The following is a 23,709-nucleotide window of genomic DNA, read 5'->3' as shown; positions in this document are numbered from 1 at the left end:
TAGCCTACGTTTTTAACACACTTGGTTATAAGAACTTTGATTTTGTGTAGTCATAATCTACTGCTCTGTAAATCACTTGGTAAACTTGTTTTGAAAAGTGCTAGGACTATACAAATAATAATAATAATTGTATTATCATAATTTACGCCATGATAAGATTGGGACTGTAGTAAATTGGCTAAATCATTAAATGCATGATTCATTAAGAATTTGCGTCTCCCTCTAGTGTCGAATTTTGGTGTTTCTATAAGCTTTTATAAAAATCTGAAAATAAATGTTCATATTATAAAACTTTGTTCAAAAAACGTGTTTTGTATTGCTCATATTTGTCGCCATCTCCTGGACAAATAGACGAATGATTAGTTATATTGGGATTTTGGCGTTTCCTCTTCTTTATAATCCCCGCCCCTTCCGACTCCGTTTTCGCGGGAGTTCTTGACAGAGGCGGGGTCACGTGGAGTCACAACGTATTCTATTGGACGGCTTTGCTTTTACCCGAGGTCTATGCAAAGGAGTTGACCAATCACGTTTTACGCTCTACGTCTGCCCAGCACGCAGTGGCGCGAAAGTTTCTCAGTTGTGTGTCCGGTCGGCAACAGAGCACACGCCGTAAGAAAACTTTGTGCAATATTTAGCAGATTTTAAAGCAGAATAAATAATCGCTAACAATGGCTACCGACATGGTAGATGACCGGGAGATGAGAGAGGCTCAGAGGGATTACCTGGACTTTCTGGACGATGACGTAAGTCTTGTTTTTGTATCCGCTAAATCATGTTGAACTATCTATAGTTGAATGGTGAGATGAGAAACCATGCGGCCATAACAAAAGGGCTGCTCTTCACTTGTCTGGTTAGCAAGAAACCTCGCTTTGACAGCTAAATGACACCACTTTGCAAATGCAACACGTTACGTTGAAGTTTAGTAAGACCGTTGGCTCTGGTTTGAGTCTATCTTATTGTGTTGGGTTAGCTGTAACATGATCCATATTTTCTCTCGTTAAAAAAGTTGATTTGGGATTACTATGAATTGAAAAAAACACAATTCTTCTTCCGATTTTCTGCAGCAAGACCAGGGGGTTTACCAAAGCAAAGTGCGGGACATGATCAGCGAGAATAAAGCCCGACTCATCGTCAACGTCAACGACCTGAGGAGACGCAACGAGGCCCGGGCTGCAAAGTAAGTAAGGAAGGGAAGGGAGCTCTTTGTGTGGGTCATTCACAGGCAGGTTTGGATTAGTGCACACTGCTGTGATCTGATCAGAAATGAATATTTTTCATGTGAAACAGCCAAAAATGAAATAATCTTTACCTATTTAGTAACTTGCCAGTAACGTTATAAAAATGCCTGAACTCTACTCTTGCTGGATTACCATCAACTTCTTGTTATTGTCATATAAGGCTGTTATTCAGCATAAACAATGTAAATGGTTACAAACTTTCCTCACAGGAAAATTGTATCCCTGGAACACTGTTGGAAATTAAAAAGCTACAGTTTAAAAGTTTCTGTTTCACTGTTGTTATTGTTTACAGCAGCAGGGCCCACAGTTTTTTTTTCTCCAAACATATGCATGTCTTATGTTTGGATCCAGGCTCCTTAAAATAATATAGTTTTGATTTATGATGATAGAATAATTTGAGACTAATGATCACATGTTCGAGAAAATATGTTTAGTAAACTAACTGCAGGCTCTGCAAATGTAAACAAATCCACCTCCCCTGAAACTGCACAGTGCACCTGCTTTTTAAAATGGTTAAATCCAATCTTTTGCCATTGACTGACATTCATTTGGTCTCCTGCAGACTGATGAACAATGCGTTTGAGGAGCAGCTGGCGTTCCAGCGCGCTCTGAAGGACCTGGTGGCCTCGGTGGACGCCACATACGCCAAGCAGTACGAGGAGTTCTTCATCGGCCTGGAGGGAAGCTTCGGAAACAAGCACGTCACACCCCGCACCCTGACCGCACGCCTGCTGGGCAGCATGGTCTGTGTGGAGGGAATCATCACCAAGTGTGAGTGCATGCTTCACCCACTCCCCCCAACACTCTCTGTGGGCTCTGATGATCACTACTGGTTTCTTGTTTCAATGTGTATACTCCTAAACATGGATAAGCAGCTTTCAGTTTTTATGCACCACATATCTGGAACAAAGTCCCACAAAAGGTCTGCTGCAACTCTTAGCTCTTTTTTTTTTTTAAATCAAAGCTGAAAACTTCTCTTTCACTTCTAACATGTTATTTATTTTATGAGCTTATTTTTTTATTGTCTTTTATAGAATACAATTTTTTCATTCTAGTATTTCATCTGCCTGTTTTCACTGATCGTTTTTAATGTCTCTTATGCAATTTAAATTTTCTTATGTCTAATCTTGATGTATTTTTTTTGCCCCTGTGAAGCACTTTTTTGCCTTGTCTGTCTTAATCATGCTGTATAAATAAACTTGCCTTGCCTGTATGTCATCATTTTTCCAGGTTCTCTGGTGCGTCCTAAAGTAGTGCGCAGCGTCCACTACTGCCCGGCCACCAAGAAGACCATGGAGAGGAAGTACACTGACATGACCTCGCTGGATGCCTTCCCTTCCAGCGCCATCTACCCCACCAAGGTAGCTGTGCTTACAAGGAGCCCACATGGCCCATTTGGACAATTCAGGAGCTTCAATAACACCCGACTTTTCATTGGGATGCACAGGACAAGTCTGTTCAATCTTTAAGCGTTCGCTGCCTCACTAGTCGGCAGCAACAGAAATACAAGTCTTTTAGTCATTTATTTCCCATCTCGTGGGCTTGAACATAAAATGTGTGAGAGTGAATTTGTGTGTGTAGGACTATAGGTGTGGGTTAGTAAAAGAGGGAGATAGGTAAAAAAAGGTGAGAGCAGCATAAAGCAAAGCAAAAAGGTTTTCTTGACCGCTGCTGAAAGGAGCGCTGGGATGACTTTCGTTGATCAGCCATTTTTTTTTCTCTCCCGTCAGCTGTTATAATGCTGCCTTTACTGCTTGCCCTACTTTTCGTTTATAATAGTATGAAAGAAAACGCATTATGGAAGCAGAACAGACAACAATCTCAAATTGACCAGTGCTTGAAACAACTATACTTTTGCCTGCAGTGTCTCACATTAAAAGTGATTGCCTTTAGTTTCCTGCTCAAGTTACTAAATCTCTTTGTCTCTGTCTGTCCTGGTAGGATGAAGAGAACAACCCTCTGGAGACAGAGTTTGGCCTCTCCAGCTACAAAGACCACCAGACCATCACGGTGCAGGAGATGCCAGAGAAGGCCCCTGCCGGCCAGCTGCCCCGCTCTGTGGACATCATCCTGGACAACGACCTGGTGGACATAGTAAAGCCTGGAGACAGAGTGCAGGTGGTGGGCACGTACCGCTGTCTGCCCGCCAAGAAGGGAGGCTTCACATCCGGCACATTCAGGTGAGCTGGCTGCACTGGAGATCATATCTTTTTTCACACTAGAAAGAGGGCACATACACCTGTCTTGAAGTCACTGCACTGGCTACCTGTCAGTTTTAGAATAGATTTTAAGCGCGCTCTCGTGGTGTAGCGGGTAGAACTCGTACCCTTGGAGCTCAGTCCCTGTTGCGGCGGACCCGGGTTCAACTCTGGCCCGGGCCATTGTCTGCATGTCCTCGTGTACTTCCTTAGCTGTCAATAAAAAGGATAAGACACCCCAAAAAAATCTTTAAAAAATGAATAGATTATTTTATTAGTCTATAAATGACTCCACAATCTTGTGCCAAAGGTCTTGGACATGCTGTTGATACTCACCAGGTAGATCCCTGAGATCTTCTGGTACTGAACTTTTTATTAAGCCAGTAATAAGATGCATGGAAAGCCTTGACTCATTATGCCCACAGGAATTCTTAATTATAATGGTCTTGTTCTTTTTCCCTCTCAGGACCATCATGATAGCCTGCCACGTCAAACAGATGAGCAAGGAAGTTTCCCCGTACTTCTCAGCTGACGATGTGGCCAAGATCAGGAACTTCAGCCGCTCTCGCTCCCTAGTAAGGCTCATTTCTATCTATTTCATTTATTTTATTGGTAATATTGTACAAGACGAACAAACATGCAAACTAATAACAACTTTGAAAAACGACAACGGGGAAAAAAACATTGGAATTACTGGATTTGCTTAGAGAATACAATAAAAGAAAGGGGGAAAAAATGCAATAATATAATGTGTCGTAAATAAACATGAGATTCAATCAATGTCAAATGTCAAATTTTTATTTTTTCAAAGTGGAAAATGAATTCTACCATATTCTGTGGTTGCGTAGGATGTGTTTGAGCAGCTGTCTCGCTCCCTGGCTCCCAGTATCCACGGCCACGAGTACATCAAGAAGGCCATCCTCTGCATGCTGCTGGGCGGCGTGGAGAAGGTGCTGGAGAACGGCTCGCGCATCAGAGGAGACATCAACATCCTGCTCATCGGTACCACAGAGTATTCATTCATTAAAGGCCTACTTCACCAGTGGGAATATGAAGGTGTATTGAACTCTGAGATCCTATGTAGTATAAATGTGCAAACATTTTAGAAATCGGTTCATCCTAGCCTGAGAAAAGGCAGAAAGAGTGTTTTACGGTCTCACTGTCTAACCCTACATTTTGCACAGTTGTGACGTCACATTTATACTACGTAGGATCTCAGAGTTCAATACATCTTCATATTCCCACTGGTGAAGTAGGCCTTTAAGGAAACTTCGCTTTACCTTTTGTCAGCCCAGGCCTAACAAGCCGTCTGCTGCAATCATTTGGGAGCTAATGGTGTATTATTATTTTTTTCTCAGGTGATCCGTCCGTAGCAAAGTCCCAGCTGCTGCGTTACGTCCTCCACACAGCACCCAGAGCCATCCCCACCACTGGGAGAGGATCCACTGGAGTGGGTCTGACCGCTGCAGTCACCACCGACCAGGAGACTGGTATGACACACACTCAACCCTCTGTGCATGAGGACACAGGCTAAGATTTAAACATGTTTGGCATTTGCTGTGGCTAATATTTAAATATATAGCATTAACAAGTATAATACTGCAGTGTTTTCAGTGTGAAATGTGTTAGTTAAGGTGGTGGTTGGCCTACGCAAAGTTATTTTCAACCGCCAGATGCCCCTGTTTGATATCATAGATACAGGACGATTTTTGGCGCCCATGAAGATTCCAGTGGTTGATTTTACTTGAAAAAACCCAAATGTTTACCTCATGTAGATGCGCCGACAGTGTTGTTGTAATTACTCAGAATTCCTCATGGGGGCGACAGAATTTACGCACTATAGCTTTAACTAACTATTTGTTTTCCATCCCCCAGGTGAGCGTCGTCTGGAGGCGGGGGCCATGGTGCTGGCTGACCGCGGTGTGGTTTGTATCGATGAGTTTGACAAGATGTCCGACATGGACCGCACAGCCATCCACGAGGTGATGGAGCAGGGCCGCGTCACCATCGCCAAGGCTGGCATCCACGCACGCCTCAACGCACGCTGCTCCGTGCTGGCTGCTGCCAACCCCGTCTACGGCAGGGTGAGGAATTCCCATCTTTTTGTTAAATGTATTTTGTGATGCCGTCTTGATAAGAACCCAACGCAAGAAGAGATCCTTTATCTGCTGTAACTAATTGACTAAATAGATTAAACAACCAGTTTGACTTTTTTAGCCATATATAGATGTTTTTGCTTAAAGGTACAATGTGTAGAATTTATTATTATTCTTTTTCAGAATAAAAAAGCTGGAAAAGGAATATAATCGTCAATATATTTGAATTGGTGTATAATCTCATTTTCTTATGGACTTGGAATGAGCCTTTTATATCTACAAAGAACGGCCAAACTTAAGGGCCTTGTGCATTTTTATATATATATATATATATATATATATATATATATATATATATATATATATATATATATATATATATATATATATATATATATATATATATATATATATATATATATATATATATATATATATATATATATATATATATATATATAGTGGGTGTCCTGGGGAAATAAACCTGTTAGCAAACCAAGAAGTACTACAGAATAAATAACTAAATACCTCTACACCTCTTCACTTTACTTTGTGGAAAGACTTGAGGCAGTTGTGGCTGAAGCCATCTTAAGTAACTACCTTCCTGTCTTTGAACGCCACCATAGCTTCTGTCATTTCTCCAAAGAGAAAAGGGCAAGGAAGCTTCAGAGGGCGCCCTTAGCTCAGTTGGTAGGGCGTCCCCCCCATGGGCCTCGGCCAGCAGCGGACTCGGGTTCAATTCCAGCCCGCGGTCGTACTCTGCATGTCACTCCCCTCTCTGCCCCATTTCAACTCTGTCTCTACACTATCAATAAAAGCATAAAAATGCCAAACCGCTAGTTGCTGCTTAATAGTCCCATATTACACACTACACCATGTGAAGTCTCCGCTGCAACTGCTAACCCCGCTCTAACCATTGCAGTACGACCAGTATAAAACCCCCATGGAGAACATCGGCCTGCAGGACTCTCTGCTGTCTCGTTTTGACCTGCTGTTCATCGTGCTGGACCAGATGGACCCCGAGCTGGACAGGGAGATCTCAGACCACGTGCTGAGGATGCACCGCTACAGAGACCCCCGCCAGCAGGAGGGAGCAGGTACTTTACAGAGGCACTGCTTCAAAAACTGAATATTGTGTTCTTGAGTTGGTGTTTGTCAAATATGTCCTAAAACTGTTATTTTCTTTTGGGTTTGTTTGTCAGCCATGCCTATGGGCGGGACAGTGGACGTCCTGGCCACAGAAGACCCCGACGCAATAGTAGAGGAGCACGAGGAGCTGCAGATCTATGAGAAGCACAACAACATGCTGCATGGGAGCAAGAGAAAGAGGTACGCACACACAGCTATTTGGCCTTCATTAGTCCTACTTTTCACTGTTTACATTTTTTCGTTTGGATCCTTTTTTTTTTTAAAGTGACAGACCAAAAGTTAAAACTAATGTGTCCTGTCTGTTTTTCCAGGGATAAGATTGTGAGCAAGGAGTTCATGAGGAAGTACATCCACATCGCTAAGGCTGTGACGCCGGTGCTGACGGAGGAGGCGGCCAATCACATCGCAGAGGAGTACGCCAGGCTGAGGGGCCAGGAGCAGATGGGGGCCGATATCGCCAGGGTGAGCAGGGGCACGCACGCAACTTTTTACACACACACACACGAACACACACACACACACACACACACACACACACACACACACACACACGAGCGCTGTCTGACTCTGTCCCCTCCCCTCTCCTCCTTAGACCTCTCCAGTGACGGCCCGTACACTGGAGACGATGATCCGTCTGTCCACGGCTCACGCCAAGGCCCGCATGAGCAAAGCCGTAGAGATGGAGGACTCGGAGGTGGCAGTGGAGCTCGTCCAGTTTGCCTACTTCAAAAAGGTCCGTGCCGAAGAATAGAATGCTGATGATGGGGTGTTTACTGCCCCCCACACTATGGTTACCGTAAAGATGTCTGCTGTAAAGTGTGACTGAAGCTCATGGCTGTGGTTCTCTGCAGGTTCTGGAGAAAGAGAAGAAACGTTCCAAACGCGCACAGGACTCTGGTTCAGAGGAGGAGGACGAACAGACGGCCAGTCAGCCTTCACAGAGAACTGCAAAGAGGTACACGCACACACTCGTATACACACACCTTTCTACTGGCCCTCATTACCCTGCATCTACCAGGAAACAGAGTAATAAACTGCTACACATTAAAGTAATAACACTGGATTTTCATTAAACATTTTTAATGCTGTTGTTTAGTGTTTAATAGCAGTAACCTTGTGTGTCCTGCAGGGGGCGAAGTGCTTCACAGGAAAGCGATCCCTACAGCCCGTATGACTTCAGTGAAGAGAAGAATGTCCCTGAGAGTAAGCATCACTTTGCTACACAACAAATACCTTGTCTCTTGATGCTGACTATACTTACTTGATTGCTGTGACAGTACATTGTCTGTATGTATTTGTGTTCTAACATTGGTCTTTACGCTCTTCAGTTCAGGCCGGCACCCCTAAACCAGCCAAGCCACAGCGGGATGCAGAGGAGGCCATGGACACATCCCAGGCTGCAGACACTGAGCTCCCTGCAGAGAGGTGGGTGATCAGTTCAAACCGCTTGCACTAGTCAGGAGGAGAAGTCTTTGATATATTCTAAATATTTTCACAATCAGTGCTACTACTACCTGCTATCAACTAGTACTGACTGATTACAGGACATGTCCACTTTTAAAGGTGGAGTCAGCGATTCTGGAGAATGCTTGTTGTCAAAATCAGTGAATATCTCCTAGGATCGTGTGTGTGTGTGTGTGTGAGAAATCCATTGTTAAAACACAGCCTAGGCTAAACGGCATTGTTGCTAGCTACGGTGGGCCCCGATTGTATTTTTTTACAAACCCTTGTTCACATACACGTTTACAGAGCCTAGGCTCTGTATAAACCTACAAACACCATATTTTTCTCTGCATACACAGCACAAACGGTTAGCAGATTGTGAGAAGATATTTACTGATTTTCACAACACAAAAAAATCGACAACAAGCATGCTCCAGAATCGCATGCTCCACCTGTAAGGATGAAGAGGTTTTCCATCCAGCCAAAGGACACTTGAATGAATGTTGACTCAAGTTTGCACAAAAATAACTGAATTGCCTTACGATGTGTGACTTTCTGTCTAACATTACAGTGTGCAGAGAAATGTAAACTCTTCTCGTTCCCCCCCCCCCACACAGGCTGAAGGAGTTCAAGTCGTCCCTGTTTGCGGTGTTCCAGTCTGCACACGCTCAGTCGGTGAAGATGACCAGCCTCATGGAAGACATCAACAAGGAGCGTGAGAAGCGCTTCACGCAACCCGAGGTGCGCGCGGCTCTGGCCCGCATGCAGGACGACAACCAGGTCATGGTGGCCGATGACATCATCTTCCTCATCTGAGAGAGAGAGAGAGAGAGAGGAATTGATTACAAGGACTTTGAAAGAAACAGTGATTTATATTCAAATGTACATACTGGAAACCACGTTTGTATTCACAGCTCCACTGTTTTTTCATCTGTTGTTTTCTCAAAATACTGTTTCATGTTGCGTGCTCAGAAAAAGGAGAAAAAAAAAGTCGGACACCTGCAAACATATCAAGTCTTAAACATGAATGAGCTTGTTTCTTGTTTAATAGTGGTAATGTTACTTCAATAATGTCATTTGTATTACCACATAACTGAATGGTATTGGACCCCATAGCAGTAAGAGATACTGAGCATGACTTTACCATAAAAAGGCATGAAGTAGGTTGACCAACTCTTGTGTTGTCCAGATTTTGTATATAGTTGAAGACAAGTTATGAATTAAATAACTGTAGTTGTTTAATAATAAAATAAAATGTTATGCTTTGGAAATGACTTGGGTCCATAAATGGTGATGGTGCATGTTACTGGATACCGTTTCCTTTTATATTTACAGTATCTGCATACGCTACATCACGGGGGAGGTCACTATGCCTAGTGTCGGTAAATCTCCCAAGTTCAGCAAGTAGGTCTGCAACCCATCCTGTCTGTATTTCAATTATCTCTAATTACAATTTTGCCAAGGAAAGGTCTGAGACGTTAGGGGGAACTTTTGAGTTTCCTAGAAGCGATGTGCTCAAATGGTTAAACCTCTTCCTGCTTCAGCACCAGTGTGGTTTACAAGAAGCATTGTATATTTGAAACCCCCAATATGTTCACAACTCGCGCGGTGTGGGAAGCAGGTCAAAGATGATCCACTTCCTCTCTGGTGGTTGGGAAATCACTGTTCAAGTCTCTACCTTCCTTCTCTTAACACAATGAACTGTTAGCTGATGATGGTTACACTGGTCTGAATAGGTTTCAGGTGGTAGCAGTCAGTGGCATATAGCGTTATATACTGTACTTTTTGCTCTGTAATGTAGTTAACTGGCTCTGATGAAGATGAGATTAAGAACACATCAAGTTGTGCACCAACCCCAGACGAGGCGTCAGTAACCACTGGCAGTCATTATACACCACCCACGGCTGACTCATTACACATAGCATCAAAAAGCCTATAGCCTGCACTGTACGCAGCTTTCATCTCAGTTTACAACACTCTTTGTCTTAGGTTTTCTTTCAAAGCTGGGCTTTATTTATTGATTTATTAGCCCCAGCCCTGTTTGCTAATCTTTATCTTAAACTAAGCTAGCTGGCGGTTTGCCTGATTTTCTTTAGCCTTTAACATAGAGATAAATAACTAAAAAATAAAGTACATTTTCCCCAACCCATGTCACATAACTATTATAAAACAAAACAAAAAAAAAGATTCTTCCTTCTCTACCAAATGACTCATACACTAATACACCTTTATTGTGTTGCCATGTGTCTAACTACTGTAGTGGGCTATAATCTCTCTCTGACTTCACATAACTGGCTTGTCTTGTGCTTTCTTGTCTCCCTGTTTATTTTCATCTTGTCCAGTGATTGATAGTTAATAGGTTAGACGTAAAAGTCTTCTGCGACCGGCTTGTGATAAGGGGCCATATAAATAAATGATCTAGAACTTGAGTCTGTCACTTGGTATCCAGTCTGACTTCCCCTTTGGGAAATAGGACTGCTTGCTTGGCGTTATGTAACAGAGCTGACTGAGAACTTGCTTGTGGGAGCGCTTTGGCCGGAATAAATGGGAACAGAGGGGGTGCTGATTGGCAAAAGAATATAGGAACTATAAAAAGATGGAAAGAACCAGTGCAGTTCATATGGAGATGAAGGAATATGAAAAACAGACAGAGCGACTTAGCAGACTTTTCAATTGGTTAAGCCTGCAAGATGGATTGAGAGCTGTGGACTTATTTCACGTTTTAGGTGGCACGTGTTGAATTAAAGGCAATTTGAAATTTAAAGGTGCTGTACTAAATATTTTTATACTAATGCCATGTGAAAGCTGTTTTTTCAGACATTATAATGCTCTCTTTAGAACCAAAGAAAACATGCAACTGTAAAAGTCTTACTGACTAGTAAATTGATCTGTGGTGGAATGACCCTTTAATATTGAGCTTTGTCTTTACAAAATGGAGCAACACTCTATTGTAACTCTTTAGTATAGCTGCAGTTATATAAAAAAGTATTCTAAAATATGTGATCAGTCATTTTACGCTAGTCACAGCCAATTAATATTGTGCCTTTGGTCTTTGCAGAATGTATTGTTATACTTTTTAGCAGGGCCAACTGTGTGTCTTGTTCCCCTTCCTCCACTATCCAGGAGGCCTGTGCTCCAGTTCAGAAGGCTCCTTAGTCATACGATGCATTGAGAGAGGAGATGTTATCACATGGTCTGCACTTGAAGAGCAGTTATGCTGATTCATTACCGAAACCCCATCAGCATTTCCTTGACCTACATTACTGGGCGTGGGTTGGCAGTGTGTCGATGCAGCTACAAGCGATATGTTTTAAATTATTTAAATGAAATCACAGTTGGGGGGTGTTGAAGGTAGAGTCAGCAAATCTAGAGGAAGCCTGTTGTCAAAATCTTTTTTTTTTTACAGACAGGTAGCGTATCGTGAGGAGATAGTCACTGATTTTGACAAAAAAATTATATGATAGAACGCTGGTTCCGTATGGGTGAAGTATTCCTTTAAGGGGAATATGTGACAAAATGGTGCAAAATTGTTTGTTATTCTTTGCAGTTGGACGGCTCTCTGGACAAATTTGGGTTGACAGCACAATATAGATATGTTGTCCTGCTTTCAGAAATGGGTCCCACTTGCAGGAGTCTTTTTATTGGACAAAGGCAGAATAGCTTTGGTCGCAGATTTTCACATCAGAGCCTTTTTCTTCTCCCCCACCATTAAAATACGAGGCAGCATTCTGTTTTCTCAGCCTCATCATAAAGGTGTGAATTGTAAATGAAAGTTGTCACACCTTTTGACAGGATGCAACAGGCCTGAAATACGCAGGTATCCCCTGGCTCACGACCACACACTGGGGAATGTTTGCTTTTGTACAATGGCTCAAGTAAAAAAAACAATGCTTTAACATAGGGTTAAAGAGAAAGTTTTCATTTTTTCATTTAACTTTTATTTATCCTCGAGAGACCAATTGAGGGGTGACCCTCATTTTCAATGGTGTCGAGTTCAAACAAATTCCAAGGAAAAACAACAATGCATACACAATATTCAATGCAAATACATCAAATACACAACAACAGGTGAAGAGAAGAAAAAAACAAAAAAACAATTGAAACATTTACATAGTGGTGAAGAGTGGCAGCAATTAAAATAAAATTAAATGGGTGAAAGTACAATATAGCCTAATTAAAACAGTTACAGGTAGAGTTTGGCAGATTTAAGATAGTTTGTTTAAATTGATTAAAGGATATGAAGGTATTTAGTTTAATTTGTTGCTGTAAGTTGTTCCAGGAGTCGGGGGCAAAGTACACACAAGTTTAGAATAAGCTATTGTCATTTGCCTTTTACATTTTCTTCTTCATCTTTGTATGTTTGAAACATACTTTGCCAGAAAGTGTGGGTCGATGTACGCGACCAATAGGCAGACCACAAGGACACACACCGTTATCTTGTGTATCTCCTTGTGTCTTATCTTTAAAATCAGATCGGTGACAGTCATAGTGGAAATCCACCGCAGATCTCAAAGGCAGCACACAGCAGCACACTCTGCCTGCATATAAACACAGAGGGAATGTAGACATAACAAGAGAACAGAGCAGCGTTTCACAGTCGGAGCTTGGATCTGCAGGCGAAAAGACCAAGGGACCATGCAGCTGGTGAGTCCTGCTGCCTCTTGTGCTCTGCCTTTACTCTTATCCACTCTTATCACTAGCTTACTGTATGTGTTTATAGGACAGAATTTGAAATGTGCAAATTTTATGAAAAAGCTATTTGTGTATATTTTCTGAAATTGAAACTGAGACTTTTTTCTTAAGCCCAGAAGGTTTTTTTCAAAGTGTGACCTATCAAAGTAATCAATACTTCCACCCAGGCATTCACACATTCATCAATTGGGCGGAATTTCAGACTAACAAAAACAGGCAACAAAGCTAAAAGTCAATGAAGCGTTTTCTTTTAGGTCCCCCGAGTACATGTGTTTCTTATCTGGATCTGTTTTAAATGAGTTTTTCATGTCAAGTCAAGTCAACTTAATTGTACATTTCTGCAATATGTGCCAGACCTACACAGGAATCAACAATACTTTTCTCTCCGACCCACTGTGCAAGAAGTACAAAAGGATTTAAAAAAAGAAATCGATAATGTGCAATATACAACAAACTAAAGAAATTGAAAATGTGCAATATAAGGGCATAGTAATGTGCAGACTGAGTATAAATAGATACTGTACATGTACAAAGCACTGATTTAAGTGGAGAAGTGTCACTCTAATGTCCTCTAAACAAAGCACTGGTGTGTAGGTGTTGAGAGCTTTGCTGGTGATGGGCCTAGCCGTACTGCCCCACGCCACCGCCAAAAAGTTGAGCTGTGGAGCCAGACTGAAGGCCAGGACTATGAGACTGCGCCTGGATCAGTCAGTGCAGCCTCACGTCCGCAGCACGTCTGGCATAGACATGGCCAACATGTCTCTGTCACCGTGGACCTACAGGTGAGGCATCGCTCAGCTCTGAGGGCCCTTCATGTCCAGAGATGAAATGTAACTAAGTACATTTACTCAAGTTTGGGGCGACTGTGGCTCAGTTGGTAGAGCGGGTCGGCTGATGATCAAAGGATTGGAGGTTCGATCCCCGCCCTGCCACTTGTGTCATGGTTGTTGTGTCCTTGGGCAAGACACTTCACCCACCTTGCCTCGTGTGAATGTCGATAGTTAGCCTGCTATCAGTGTATGAATGTGTGTGTGAATGGTAACGTGGGAAAGGAAAACAGGTCTCCCTTGCAAAAGAGTCTTCGGTCTCAATGGGATTTACCTGTATAAATAAAGGTTAAAAAAAAAAAAAAAGTATTGTAATTACCAGTTTGAGGCACTTGAACTCTAATAGCATATTTACTTCTACTCCACTTCACTTCAGTTGGAAATATTCAACCCTTTACTCCACTACATTTATTGGACCTTTATAATACTCCGACCTAATATACTTACATACTTTTAAATTCAGATACTTTTGTACTTTTACTCAAGTGGTATTGGAATAGGTGACTTGTAACTGGATGTTTTTCTACTATTACCCAAGTATGGTTTTCAGGTACTCTTTACACCGCTGTTCTTGTCCACAGCTAGTGCCAAAAAACACCAGTTTGAAACGTTCGATTCATTTTTTAAACTTCTGTAATTCTAAATATATGTCTCTTTCCCCTCTGCCCAGAGACTCCTGTGTTGAATCTCGGTTTCCTCGGTGTATCTCTGAGGCTCAGTGCCTGACCTCAGGCTGTCTGAGCCTGCAGGGCGGAGGAGAGGATGCAGCCCTGGAAGCCCAACCTATCCGCTACCAGGTCCTGGTCCTACACAGGTGAGCCGCACTGCCCTCTTCGCAAAAGTCAAAGGCAAAGTTTATTTATACAGCACATATAAAACAACAACCTCAGTTGACCAAAGTGCTGTAAAGGCTCAAAACACAATACAACATATAACATGAAGGCTAAGCAACTTGAAAAATAAAAATACGATGAATAGTTATTCTGAGACAAAGAAAATACTTTAGTGAGCAGCAGAATGTAGCCATGCACGGTCTCATGTGTTTCTGAAATGACTACCCCCAAAACCATTTATCAGACATACTTGACATCAAAGTTAGACAGTGTTGAAATCTGAATTATGCAAGTGTAGCCCTTTCTCTTATTTGTTGTTGTTGTGCGAGAACAGCAAAAGAACTCCAACTTTCTTTTGTTTTTCTCAAACAGAACAGGTTAACTTCTCTGACCGATGTTTTATTTTGCTCCTATTTTCTCCTTAGTGGGGTTCTAGGAGAAACAGGTCAGAATCTGGTTGAACCTTAACTTCAAATGGGAATATAAATTATTTCTGATAAGACAAAGAACAGACTATTGTGAGCAGGAGAATTTCCCTCTGGGGCATGCAGTACAAAAACAATGAAAGTTGAAAGGATTGGTATTTGGTCATGAGTCACGTTCCGTTATTGGATGCGTAGTTGATACACCAGTCATCCTCTGTAGCTTGGCGTAGTGAGGAAATAAAAAAAACCCACAAGTATTTAGTTTATTATCCAGTGTCGAAAAACAACAAAGTTAGGTTCTACACAACCTCGGAACTCAAACTGAATCTTTCTTACAAACACTTCACCTAAAAACAACCCACCCACTTGTAAATATTTATGTCAAAGACTGAGGTGGTAGTCTCATTCCTGACTGCCATACCATTAGTACACATAGTGTAAACAGGATATAAAAATGTATTTTTACAGATGGTCTTTATCGTGTTTTGTTTATTGTGTTACCGGATGGAAACACACAACATTGCTTTTGATCGACTTCAGTTTACTTTTAGGGTGTTTCTTTCCTGTCATATCTATTTCAGTCTAGCTGCACAACAGTGATTCATCTGTGTTGTATGTTCAGCACTCACCCATTGATTTCCCCATATCCCACTGCAGAGTCCAGAGGCAAAGGTGTAATAAGACAGGAGGGAGGAAGACTGGGAGAAGGTACCACTTCATCCTGGGGACGCAGGTGATCACAGTGGGCTGCACCTGTGTGAGGCCCAGTGTGGTTCCACAGCAGTGAGGCCCTCCGATGTTACACTTCTTTCAGCATAATGTACATTTCGAACCCTTAAGCAAAATGTTTGAGTCACTGACTGAATCAATCCACTGTGTAAAGTGAAGGGCCTTTGTTTGATTCTTGTGACTCGTTAGAGCTCGCTAGTGAGTTAGCCATTAGCTCGACAGCTTTTATTTGTGTACTATTTTTCTGTCTTTTTTTTTTGGCCTTATAGTCAAATCATGTAAAGCACTTTGTTATTATTTTTTATTTTGTATTATTATATCTCAGGACATTTGTTTATGCAATGGTAGTAGCTATATAAAAAGTGTTTGAGGTGGTGTGGATATTTTTATATGTTTTGCCTTATCTTATATCTCTTATTTAATTTCTATTTTTGATTCACATTTTATTATTACCATGTTCTTATTTCATTGTAAAAAAAAGGGTTTAATAAATGTTTCTATCTGTTACAAATAACTGGTCTAATCAGGCTGTGTATTTAGAATGGATCATATTACAAACAAAGAAAACAGTCAAAGTGAGTTTTGTTGATTAGGACATGGCTTTTTTTATGGTCAAATTTATTTCTTTAATTTACATGCAATGATTAATATGATATCATATACTTATTTGATTCCAGTGAATGTTGACACATTACATTTTAACTTTAATACCTTGGACATACAGTATTAATGTATAATAATGTATAAGTCTAATAGTAATGTATTGGTCTGTTATGTTTCAGAGATTAACTGAGCCAAGCAACCGGTTCAGTATAATACTTTTTAGTTACCTTTACAGGTTATTTTTTTTAACCTTTATTTATACAGGTATATCCCATTGAGACCGAAGACTCTTTTGCAAGGGAGATCTGTTCCTTTCCCACGTTACCATTCACACACACATTCGTACATCAAATAGCAGGCTAACTATCGACATACACACAAGGCAAGGTGGGTTAAGTGTCTTGCTCAAGGACACAACAACTATGACACAGGTGGCAGGGCGGGGATCAAACCTCCAACCCTTTGATCATCAGCCGACCCGCTCTACCAACTGAGCCACAGTCGCACCAAAGACTTTCACATATATATGAATTAATCTCCACTGTCTTCATTGAAGTTCCTATATATCATCTAAATTGACTCAGACCAATGTAGGAAGTTTTTATTGGTTAGCTGGAGAGGTGCTATGAAATGAGACCTGATTGACCTTATTCCTGGGGCTGTGTGTGTCACATAATAACAACAACAGATGAGGGCCTCAGGGACTCAGATAAATACAATAACATTTTTCAACTCAGAGAGAGAGAGAGACTTGGGTATAAAAATCCAGCCCCCGCCCATCCACTGTTTACACAAGTGCATACTAAACACGGTGCCACAGATCCACAAACGAGGAATGACAAGAACGAGAGCAGAGCGAGTTCAGCCAAGCTGTTTTTACTGACCATGCCAAATAGATACAATCAATCCAGCCTCCAAGACGTACAGCGACACACACACACTTACAGCAAGTACAAACCCCCAGCGTTCACGACTTCCCCACAGTTACAGTGCAAACATTTTAGACACTTCAATCAAGTCAGTATGACTCAACAAACCAAGCAAATAATTTCATCTTTTCTGTGTTTATTTTCACCTTTGGGTTTTCGATTTCCCCTTGAGAACCATAAACTGACAATAAGAGCACAGTGACATGCCGAAAGCAAAGGGAGATAAAACCCCACAAATTCCTCCTTTTCAAAACCCAATACGCCCAAATTCTGAACCGCTGTCACTCTCTATTCCTGTTCTTTGTGATGTTGTTGTTTGTACCGTATGTATTCAGTGTCCATGGTGTAGTATGCATGTGTGCTTTTAAGTTGTGCTTAATGAAATAAGAGTGCAATCAGTGCTCTAAATCTAAGAGACTCAAATGCATGTTGCTGATCTACACTGAACTACACTACAGTTAATGTTTCACAAAATTGTCAGAGCTGCTTCCTTCTATTCACATTTGCTATTCACAATGCAGCGAAGAATTAGCAAGACAGCAGAAGACCCAGGGAAATACAGTTTTATTTTTGATTCAGAAACAGCAGAAGTTGAGTGTGTGTGTGTGTGTGTGTGTGTGTGTGTATTGTGTCCTGTGTGTGTGTGTGTGATTTGACTGGTAAGTATCCTGTACTGGTAAGTCAGAGGCTGCAGAATGCCTGCAACTTTTTAGCTTTGACTTGTGTTGGTTAGGGACTGACTAGGGCTCTTAAAACTACATCTACTGAATTGTGTCCAGCTCTTTTTTTTTAGCAAATTTTTCTCATGTTTTTACAAGGTAACAATTTAAATCACAGCTCCCCACTCCCTCCACATTACAGCCCGATTGGAAAGAAACTGTAACGATGCTAACAGTTAAGCAGACAGTTATAATTTGCTGTTTTCTGACTAGAGGAAGTGCAGAAATATAAAAGAGAGCTATGATTGAAATGTTCTTGCTCCTTCTGCCTTGCTGCGGCTATCATTCCACACCAAACAACCATTGTCGCCCCTCTTTTTAAATATTTGAAATTGTTTGTTTTGATGCAACCGCAACCCACCCCTCCCCCCGCCCCCACTTTCTTTTAGAAAAAAAAAGAGAGAAATATTTTTCATTATTTTTTTTAAAATTCAACATCAAGAGCTGGCTAAGCTTTGTACAGCTTGTTCAGAATCATTACAGCATACGTCAGATATGAAAACTCGCCTTTTCCCTTTTGTTCGGGTTGCCTTTTTAAGTTCTTTTTTTGTCTGTTCTTTCCTGCACTGTTTTGATTTCCTTTCCTTTCTCTTTTTTTTCTTTTTCTTTTTTGTAACCGTCTCCACAAACTCCCATTCTGGCTCTTTTTCTTCTTCTGTGTCTCTGCGCGTCTACCGGCAGGCTTCCTCCTTCATCTCCTTGTTCTTCCTCACTTCCTCGGCGTGTTTGTCCTGCCAGACAAACACAGAGACATGGCAAAACATCAGCAGTCATTAGCATTCATGAATGTATTAGCATTAATGAGGGAGATGCCAGCACAGCAAGGGGACTGTTCATAATGATTTGAACAGGGAAACCATGCAGAGTGGGGTAAACAAAAAACTATTTTGCGCCTCATATAATATTCATGCTTACTGATCAGGCTTGGGAACAATGTTGAAATAGAAACGAAAAGTTCACTTTACAACACGGAAGGCTTGCCTCATTTGCACGAGGAAAACATTACATTGTACCAGCCAAGGTAACTGTTTCCCCCTGTTTCAGGACTTTATGCTAAGCTAAGTTAGCTGGCTGCTGGTGCACCGATATTACAATGGTAGCAATCTCTTCATCTAACTTTGAAAAACAATGTCTATACCTTTAGAGATGATATTTTCCATCCTATCCTAAAGCTAAAGTACCCTGCTAGTGCAAAACACAGCCGTCCGTACGGGAAAAATCTGCTCTAAAAATGGCTGCATCATATTACTGTGGGATGGATGTGGGTGGGGCCCTACAAAGAAGTTTAACTCCCAGGAAAGAGAGCTGGGTACACAGTGTACAGTTTATCTCTGGAAACAACACCAACAGCAGTGATTCTAAAATTGCAAGAGTTTCCAGGCAAGGAAACAAATACCAAACCTTCGCTAGAAAATTGAATATGTCTATCTATCATTAAATCCTCCCGTGTCTTCCCTATCAAGTCTACACAGCCCTTATTCCTCTGAGGGGACTGATTTTCAAAAAGCTGATATAGGTTGAAATTCTAGACGATGATCTTTTTCTATTCTAAAATCCGATGAGAATAAGAAATATGAAACAACAAAATGGAAATAAAAGGTACATTTCAGTGTATGAAAGACCTACTTCACCGGTGGGAATATGAAGGTGTATTGAACTCTGAGATCCTATGTAGTATAAATGTGCAAACATTTTTGAAATTGGTTCGTCCTAGCCTGAGAAAAGCCAGAAAGAGTGTTTTATGGTCTCACTGCCTTACCCTACATTTGACTAGTGTGACATCACACTAGTAAAAATGTAGGGTTAGGGCTGGGCCAAGGGAAGACTGAGGAAAGACTGAGGGAAGAAAAACCTCATTCATTATATTATAATAGCGATTTTATAATGATAGAACGCCGGTTCCGTATGGGTGAAGTGTTCCTTTAAGTAGGATCTTTCTTAGAGGTGAGACATTGAGTTTGAAAATTCCTTAAAAAAAAGTAAGTCGAAAGGTTAGCCATAATCCTATGATGTGGACAGTATACCTTCTCCTGCAGCCTCTCCAGCATGGCGGCCAGCAGAGCCTCCCTGTTCTCCTTGTTGGCCTCCATCTTCTGCTCCAGCTTCTCCTTGGCGTTCTTGATGAAGTTGTTGTTCTCCTCGAAGGCCTTCTGGATCACCTCGCGCTCGTGCTCCCTCTTCTCCGCCAGGTGCTTCAGCAGCTCAGCCTCCTGGCACTAGAGGGAGACGGAGAGCACTCAAGGTAAGTTTACAGAAAAATTCTACCATTTTGAAACTTAAAATGATGAAAAAAAATAGGGAATAAGCTGCATGGTAGAGGTGTTGTATGTGTTAGAACAGTGGTTCTCAACCGGTGGGGCGCGCCCCCCCGGGGGGGCGCGGACACTCTACCGGGGGGGCGCGAGGGGGATGGAAAAAAAAAAAAAAAAAAAAATCTTTTTTTTTTTTTTTTTTGTAATTTAAATTTTTTTCCTGATATGTAGCCTAGTTCAGAGATGATATGTATTTTTTTTCTTTCTTAACTTTTTTTGATAGGTAGTTGCCAAGTTCATCACACAAACACTCCAATCCACTGATATGAGATCAGTTTGCAATTTTCAAGTACTGAATTAATGGTAGGACTGTGGCCACTAGAACTGGTCTCTGGTCAGCAAAGGTCTTGAAAACAGCATAAGTGTGCTTGTGACATGCGTGCCACCCATGCACGTGTATGGGCACGTGTCCCAGCAGATTTTTGAAATCTGAATAAAAAAATGTAAGTTTGTAGTTAGCAAGTGTAACAATTTCATAAATAAATGTATATTTTTTTAGCAAGATATTTGGTCAAAATCTAGTTGTCATCCGTCCCTCTGTCCAGTTGTTAGGCATCTGGCTGCTAGCAAGTTATGTTGTCTTGCTAATTTTACTATTCATCTGAACTGAAATAAATATTGACTTTTTCCTTTATTATCTTCGCCAGAATGCACCAGAATGCTTAGATTACATGTTAAAAACACAAAAAAATCTTCTGGGGGGGATGCCCCCAGACCCCCCTTCAGGGGTTTAGTTTTCTGACAAACATTACAATGGATACTAACATGATTTGGGCATTTGGGAGTATAAATCATCTTTGAATTGGTTGTACAGCATATCACATGCTATTCATTCAGGGGTGCGATGGCCACCCCACTCTAGCTCTGTGGCCCACCTTGGCCACCCCCAGTCAAAATTTCCTGGAATCGCCACTGAGACACACACAACTCCGCGTTCAGGCTGCACAGCACATTAATCGCTGGTAGCATTTTGAGCTAAATCTGGCCACTTTCCAAATCCAAGACTCAATAGTTGAAACATTCTCTGAACTGGGTTGTCAGACAGCAGTGTTTCCCATTGATCATAGACTTTGTTTTGTGAAGCTTTTTCATAACAGGTATACCTATTGTAGAATTTATTCTGTGTATGTTCTATTTAGGCTACTATTTTCTTCTCTTCTAAGGAGATTTAAAAAAAAACATTTCCTCAGTGTCTCATTGATACAATCTCATAATTAGCTTTTAAAGTGCACCAGAATTTAACGTTAAAATATAAGAAATTTCCGGACCCCAACCCTAAACCCAATGTTCAACTCAAAGGTGCGCCACTGGCCTAGCCCTTGTGATAATAACAATAATAGATTATCTATCTATCTATCTATCTATCTATCTATCTATCTATCTATCTATCTATCTATCTATCTATCTATCTATCTATCTATCTATCTATCTATCTATCTATCTATCTATCTATCTATCTATCTATCTATCTATCTATCTATCTATCTATCTATCTATCTATCTATCTATCTATCTATCTATCTATCTATCTATCTATCTATCTGTGTAGGGTGGTGTGTGTGTGTGTGTGTGTGTGTGTGTGGGGGGGGTTGTCAGGGTCGGTGGGGGGGCCCAACTGCAATGACCCAGCTTTGGGGGGGCCCAGCTTGCAGAAGGTTGAGAACCCCTGTGTTAGAAGACAAGGGGCGGGTTTAGTGATTTTGGGGTCCAAGGCAGACAGGCAATTTTAAAATATCTAAGAAAGTAACCTATGTGTAACTTATTTTCTTTATGCAGATCTGTTTCTTTGTTTACTACTGTCTATTGCTAAATAATTTTTGCAGATACACAGTATACTCATATAGTCCAATGTTGTGGAGACTGAAGTGTGACCCTGTGAATGAGACTAACTCATTAATCAAGTATGGATTTTTAGAAAGGCATGACTAATTTCAGAAAATAAAATAAATTGTTAGATAAATAACTATCTTTACCATTAGTTGAGAGTTTTATAGGGCCCTTTGTAACTGGCGGCCAAAGACAATTGCCTAACTTTGCCTAATAGCAAGTCCACCTCTCCAGAAGACACCTGATCCTTAGCCCCTGGAATGCATCATTACCAGAGGGTTTAGTTAGTTTTGTTTAGGGTTGAGGGTATGGTCGTTTGGTCTTTGAGCAGGTTTGTCGTCACCAAAGTGTGTGACTTGCAGACAAAACCTTCTCCATCACTGCCAGGATACAGACATGTGTCGCACCGCCGCAAATGTGTTCCAAATATTATGTTAATAGAGATTGTTGTTAAAGGAAATCCCCTGGGCCCTGCTCCTTCCCCTTGAAAAACCTTAGATGTCTCAATCCTGATTGTTTCACATAAGTACATGACATCGCCTCTTTCAAACTAAGCCCAAAAATAGTGTTACTACTAGATTGAAAAGGAAAACAGAAATATTTTATGTGACAGAATTTTCATGTAGAACTCATTACTTTTAGTTACATGTTATGGGTTAATAAACACATGATTAATAACTGGGAGTTTGGGACATCTGTTCTTGCAGATGTTTTGTTACCATTCTATCGCTCTATTCTCACCTTTCCCCTCCCCTCCCTCTGTCATCCTCTTGGCTTGATGAATACGAGCCGTTGTGAGCGTGCCCTTGCATGATGTGCCCTTTTTGTACTTTCATGTCCCCCCTTTTCATCTTCCCACCTCTCCCTCCCCTCTGCTCGTGTTTCCTCCCTTCCTTTCCATCCACTCCAACACTCCAATCCCTCTTTCCTTTTATCCGTTTCCACCCTTTTTCCTCCGGAGTTGATAAATCACGCTGCCCACAAAAGAGCGTTGTCAGATGTTTGACGGTGCCTGAAATGAGCTACAAATAGCTGGGGAGGGTTAGGGTTACAGCAGCTTGGGGGGGGTTAGGGCCTGTCCGCTTGGCTTTCTTACGGTGCCCTCCTGCCCTTACCTTTCGCCTCTCTTCGGCAGCCTCTAGCTTCTTCTGGATCTCCTCCAGCGATGGGTCACGGCGCTGCGGCATGGAGGTGTTCAGGTCTGGCACGCTGTCAAAGGACGGGGGCTTGAGGATGACCTCGAAGGCCTGGCCCGATGCCCGCTTGTTCAACTCAATCACCTCCACGTCTTTCATGACGCACCAGCCCAGGTCAACCGCATCTGTGGTGATGGATTGTTGCGTGGCCATGATTAGATGATACAGTATGTATTTATATACTTTTCAATACAGGGAGGCCTATTGCTACACATCATCAATAATGGTGCATCGTGGAGTTTAGGGTTTGCGCTATACGTTCTTTCTATAGGTCTCTGCCTTAGTTGATCGAAGCAAAACATAAAGTGCTATAGTCTTGCTTAAAAGTGCTGTCAAGATTTACCAATGATTCAGAGCATTTATCGCACTTTAGGTACATAGGAACATAAGTATCTATTACACTTTACCCTGGACAGCCTGTACCTTTCTACCGGATGGAAGAAGGACAAATTCCTCTAAGAGGGGATAGTCAGACTTGGCTTTAATGGCCATA

At 41.6% G+C, this 23,709-nt stretch overlaps 3 protein-coding genes across 3 annotated transcripts in view; 2 read left to right on the top strand and 1 right to left on the bottom strand.

Annotated features, from left to right (window-relative positions):
- The first annotated feature begins 578 nt into the window (after window positions 1–578).
- Window positions 579–9,328, top strand: mcm3 (minichromosome maintenance complex component 3). Its single transcript, XM_080047688.1, has 17 exons — window positions 579–743; window positions 1,065–1,177; window positions 1,801–2,009; window positions 2,469–2,599; window positions 3,180–3,418; window positions 3,903–4,011; window positions 4,285–4,438; window positions 4,795–4,926; window positions 5,312–5,520; window positions 6,455–6,629; window positions 6,735–6,861; window positions 6,993–7,143; window positions 7,274–7,414; window positions 7,533–7,636; window positions 7,811–7,884; window positions 8,010–8,106; window positions 8,742–9,328. Exons 1-17 carry the CDS (start codon window positions 669–671, stop codon window positions 8,938–8,940), a joined length of 2,439 nt encoding a protein of 812 aa, XP_079903814.1. The 5' UTR covers window positions 579–668; the 3' UTR covers window positions 8,941–9,328.
- A 3,365-nt stretch (window positions 9,329–12,693) lies between these two features.
- il17a/f3 (interleukin 17a/f3) lies at window positions 12,694–16,107 on the top strand. The gene is made up of 4 exons (XM_080047958.1): window positions 12,694–12,768; window positions 13,411–13,598; window positions 14,314–14,457; window positions 15,559–16,107. The coding sequence occupies exons 1-4, from the start codon at window positions 12,760–12,762 to the stop codon at window positions 15,686–15,688; spliced, it is 471 nt and encodes a 156-aa protein (XP_079904084.1). The 5' UTR covers window positions 12,694–12,759; the 3' UTR covers window positions 15,689–16,107.
- A 992-nt stretch (window positions 16,108–17,099) lies between these two features.
- Window positions 17,100–23,709, bottom strand: part of stmn4 (stathmin-like 4) — a 12,093-nt gene continuing 5,483 nt past the window's right edge. Inside the window, exons 4-6 of the mRNA XM_080047631.1 lie at window positions 23,136–23,341; window positions 19,906–20,097; window positions 17,100–18,612 (exon numbers count right to left, since the gene is read on the bottom strand). Coding sequence (XP_079903757.1) covers window positions 18,553–18,612; window positions 19,906–20,097; window positions 23,136–23,341 — 458 coding nt within the window. The 3' untranslated portion in view covers window positions 17,100–18,552. The remainder of the gene's footprint in view (window positions 18,613–19,905; window positions 20,098–23,135; window positions 23,342–23,709) is intronic.

The sequence above is a fragment of the Ammodytes marinus genome (genome assembly GCF_949987685.1).
Source record: "Ammodytes marinus genome assembly, chromosome: 19".
Taxonomy (NCBI): Eukaryota; Metazoa; Chordata; class Actinopteri; order Uranoscopiformes; family Ammodytidae; genus Ammodytes; species Ammodytes marinus.
The sequence above is the reverse complement of the archived record's forward strand: the minus strand, read 5'-3'. Positions and strand labels throughout refer to the sequence as shown.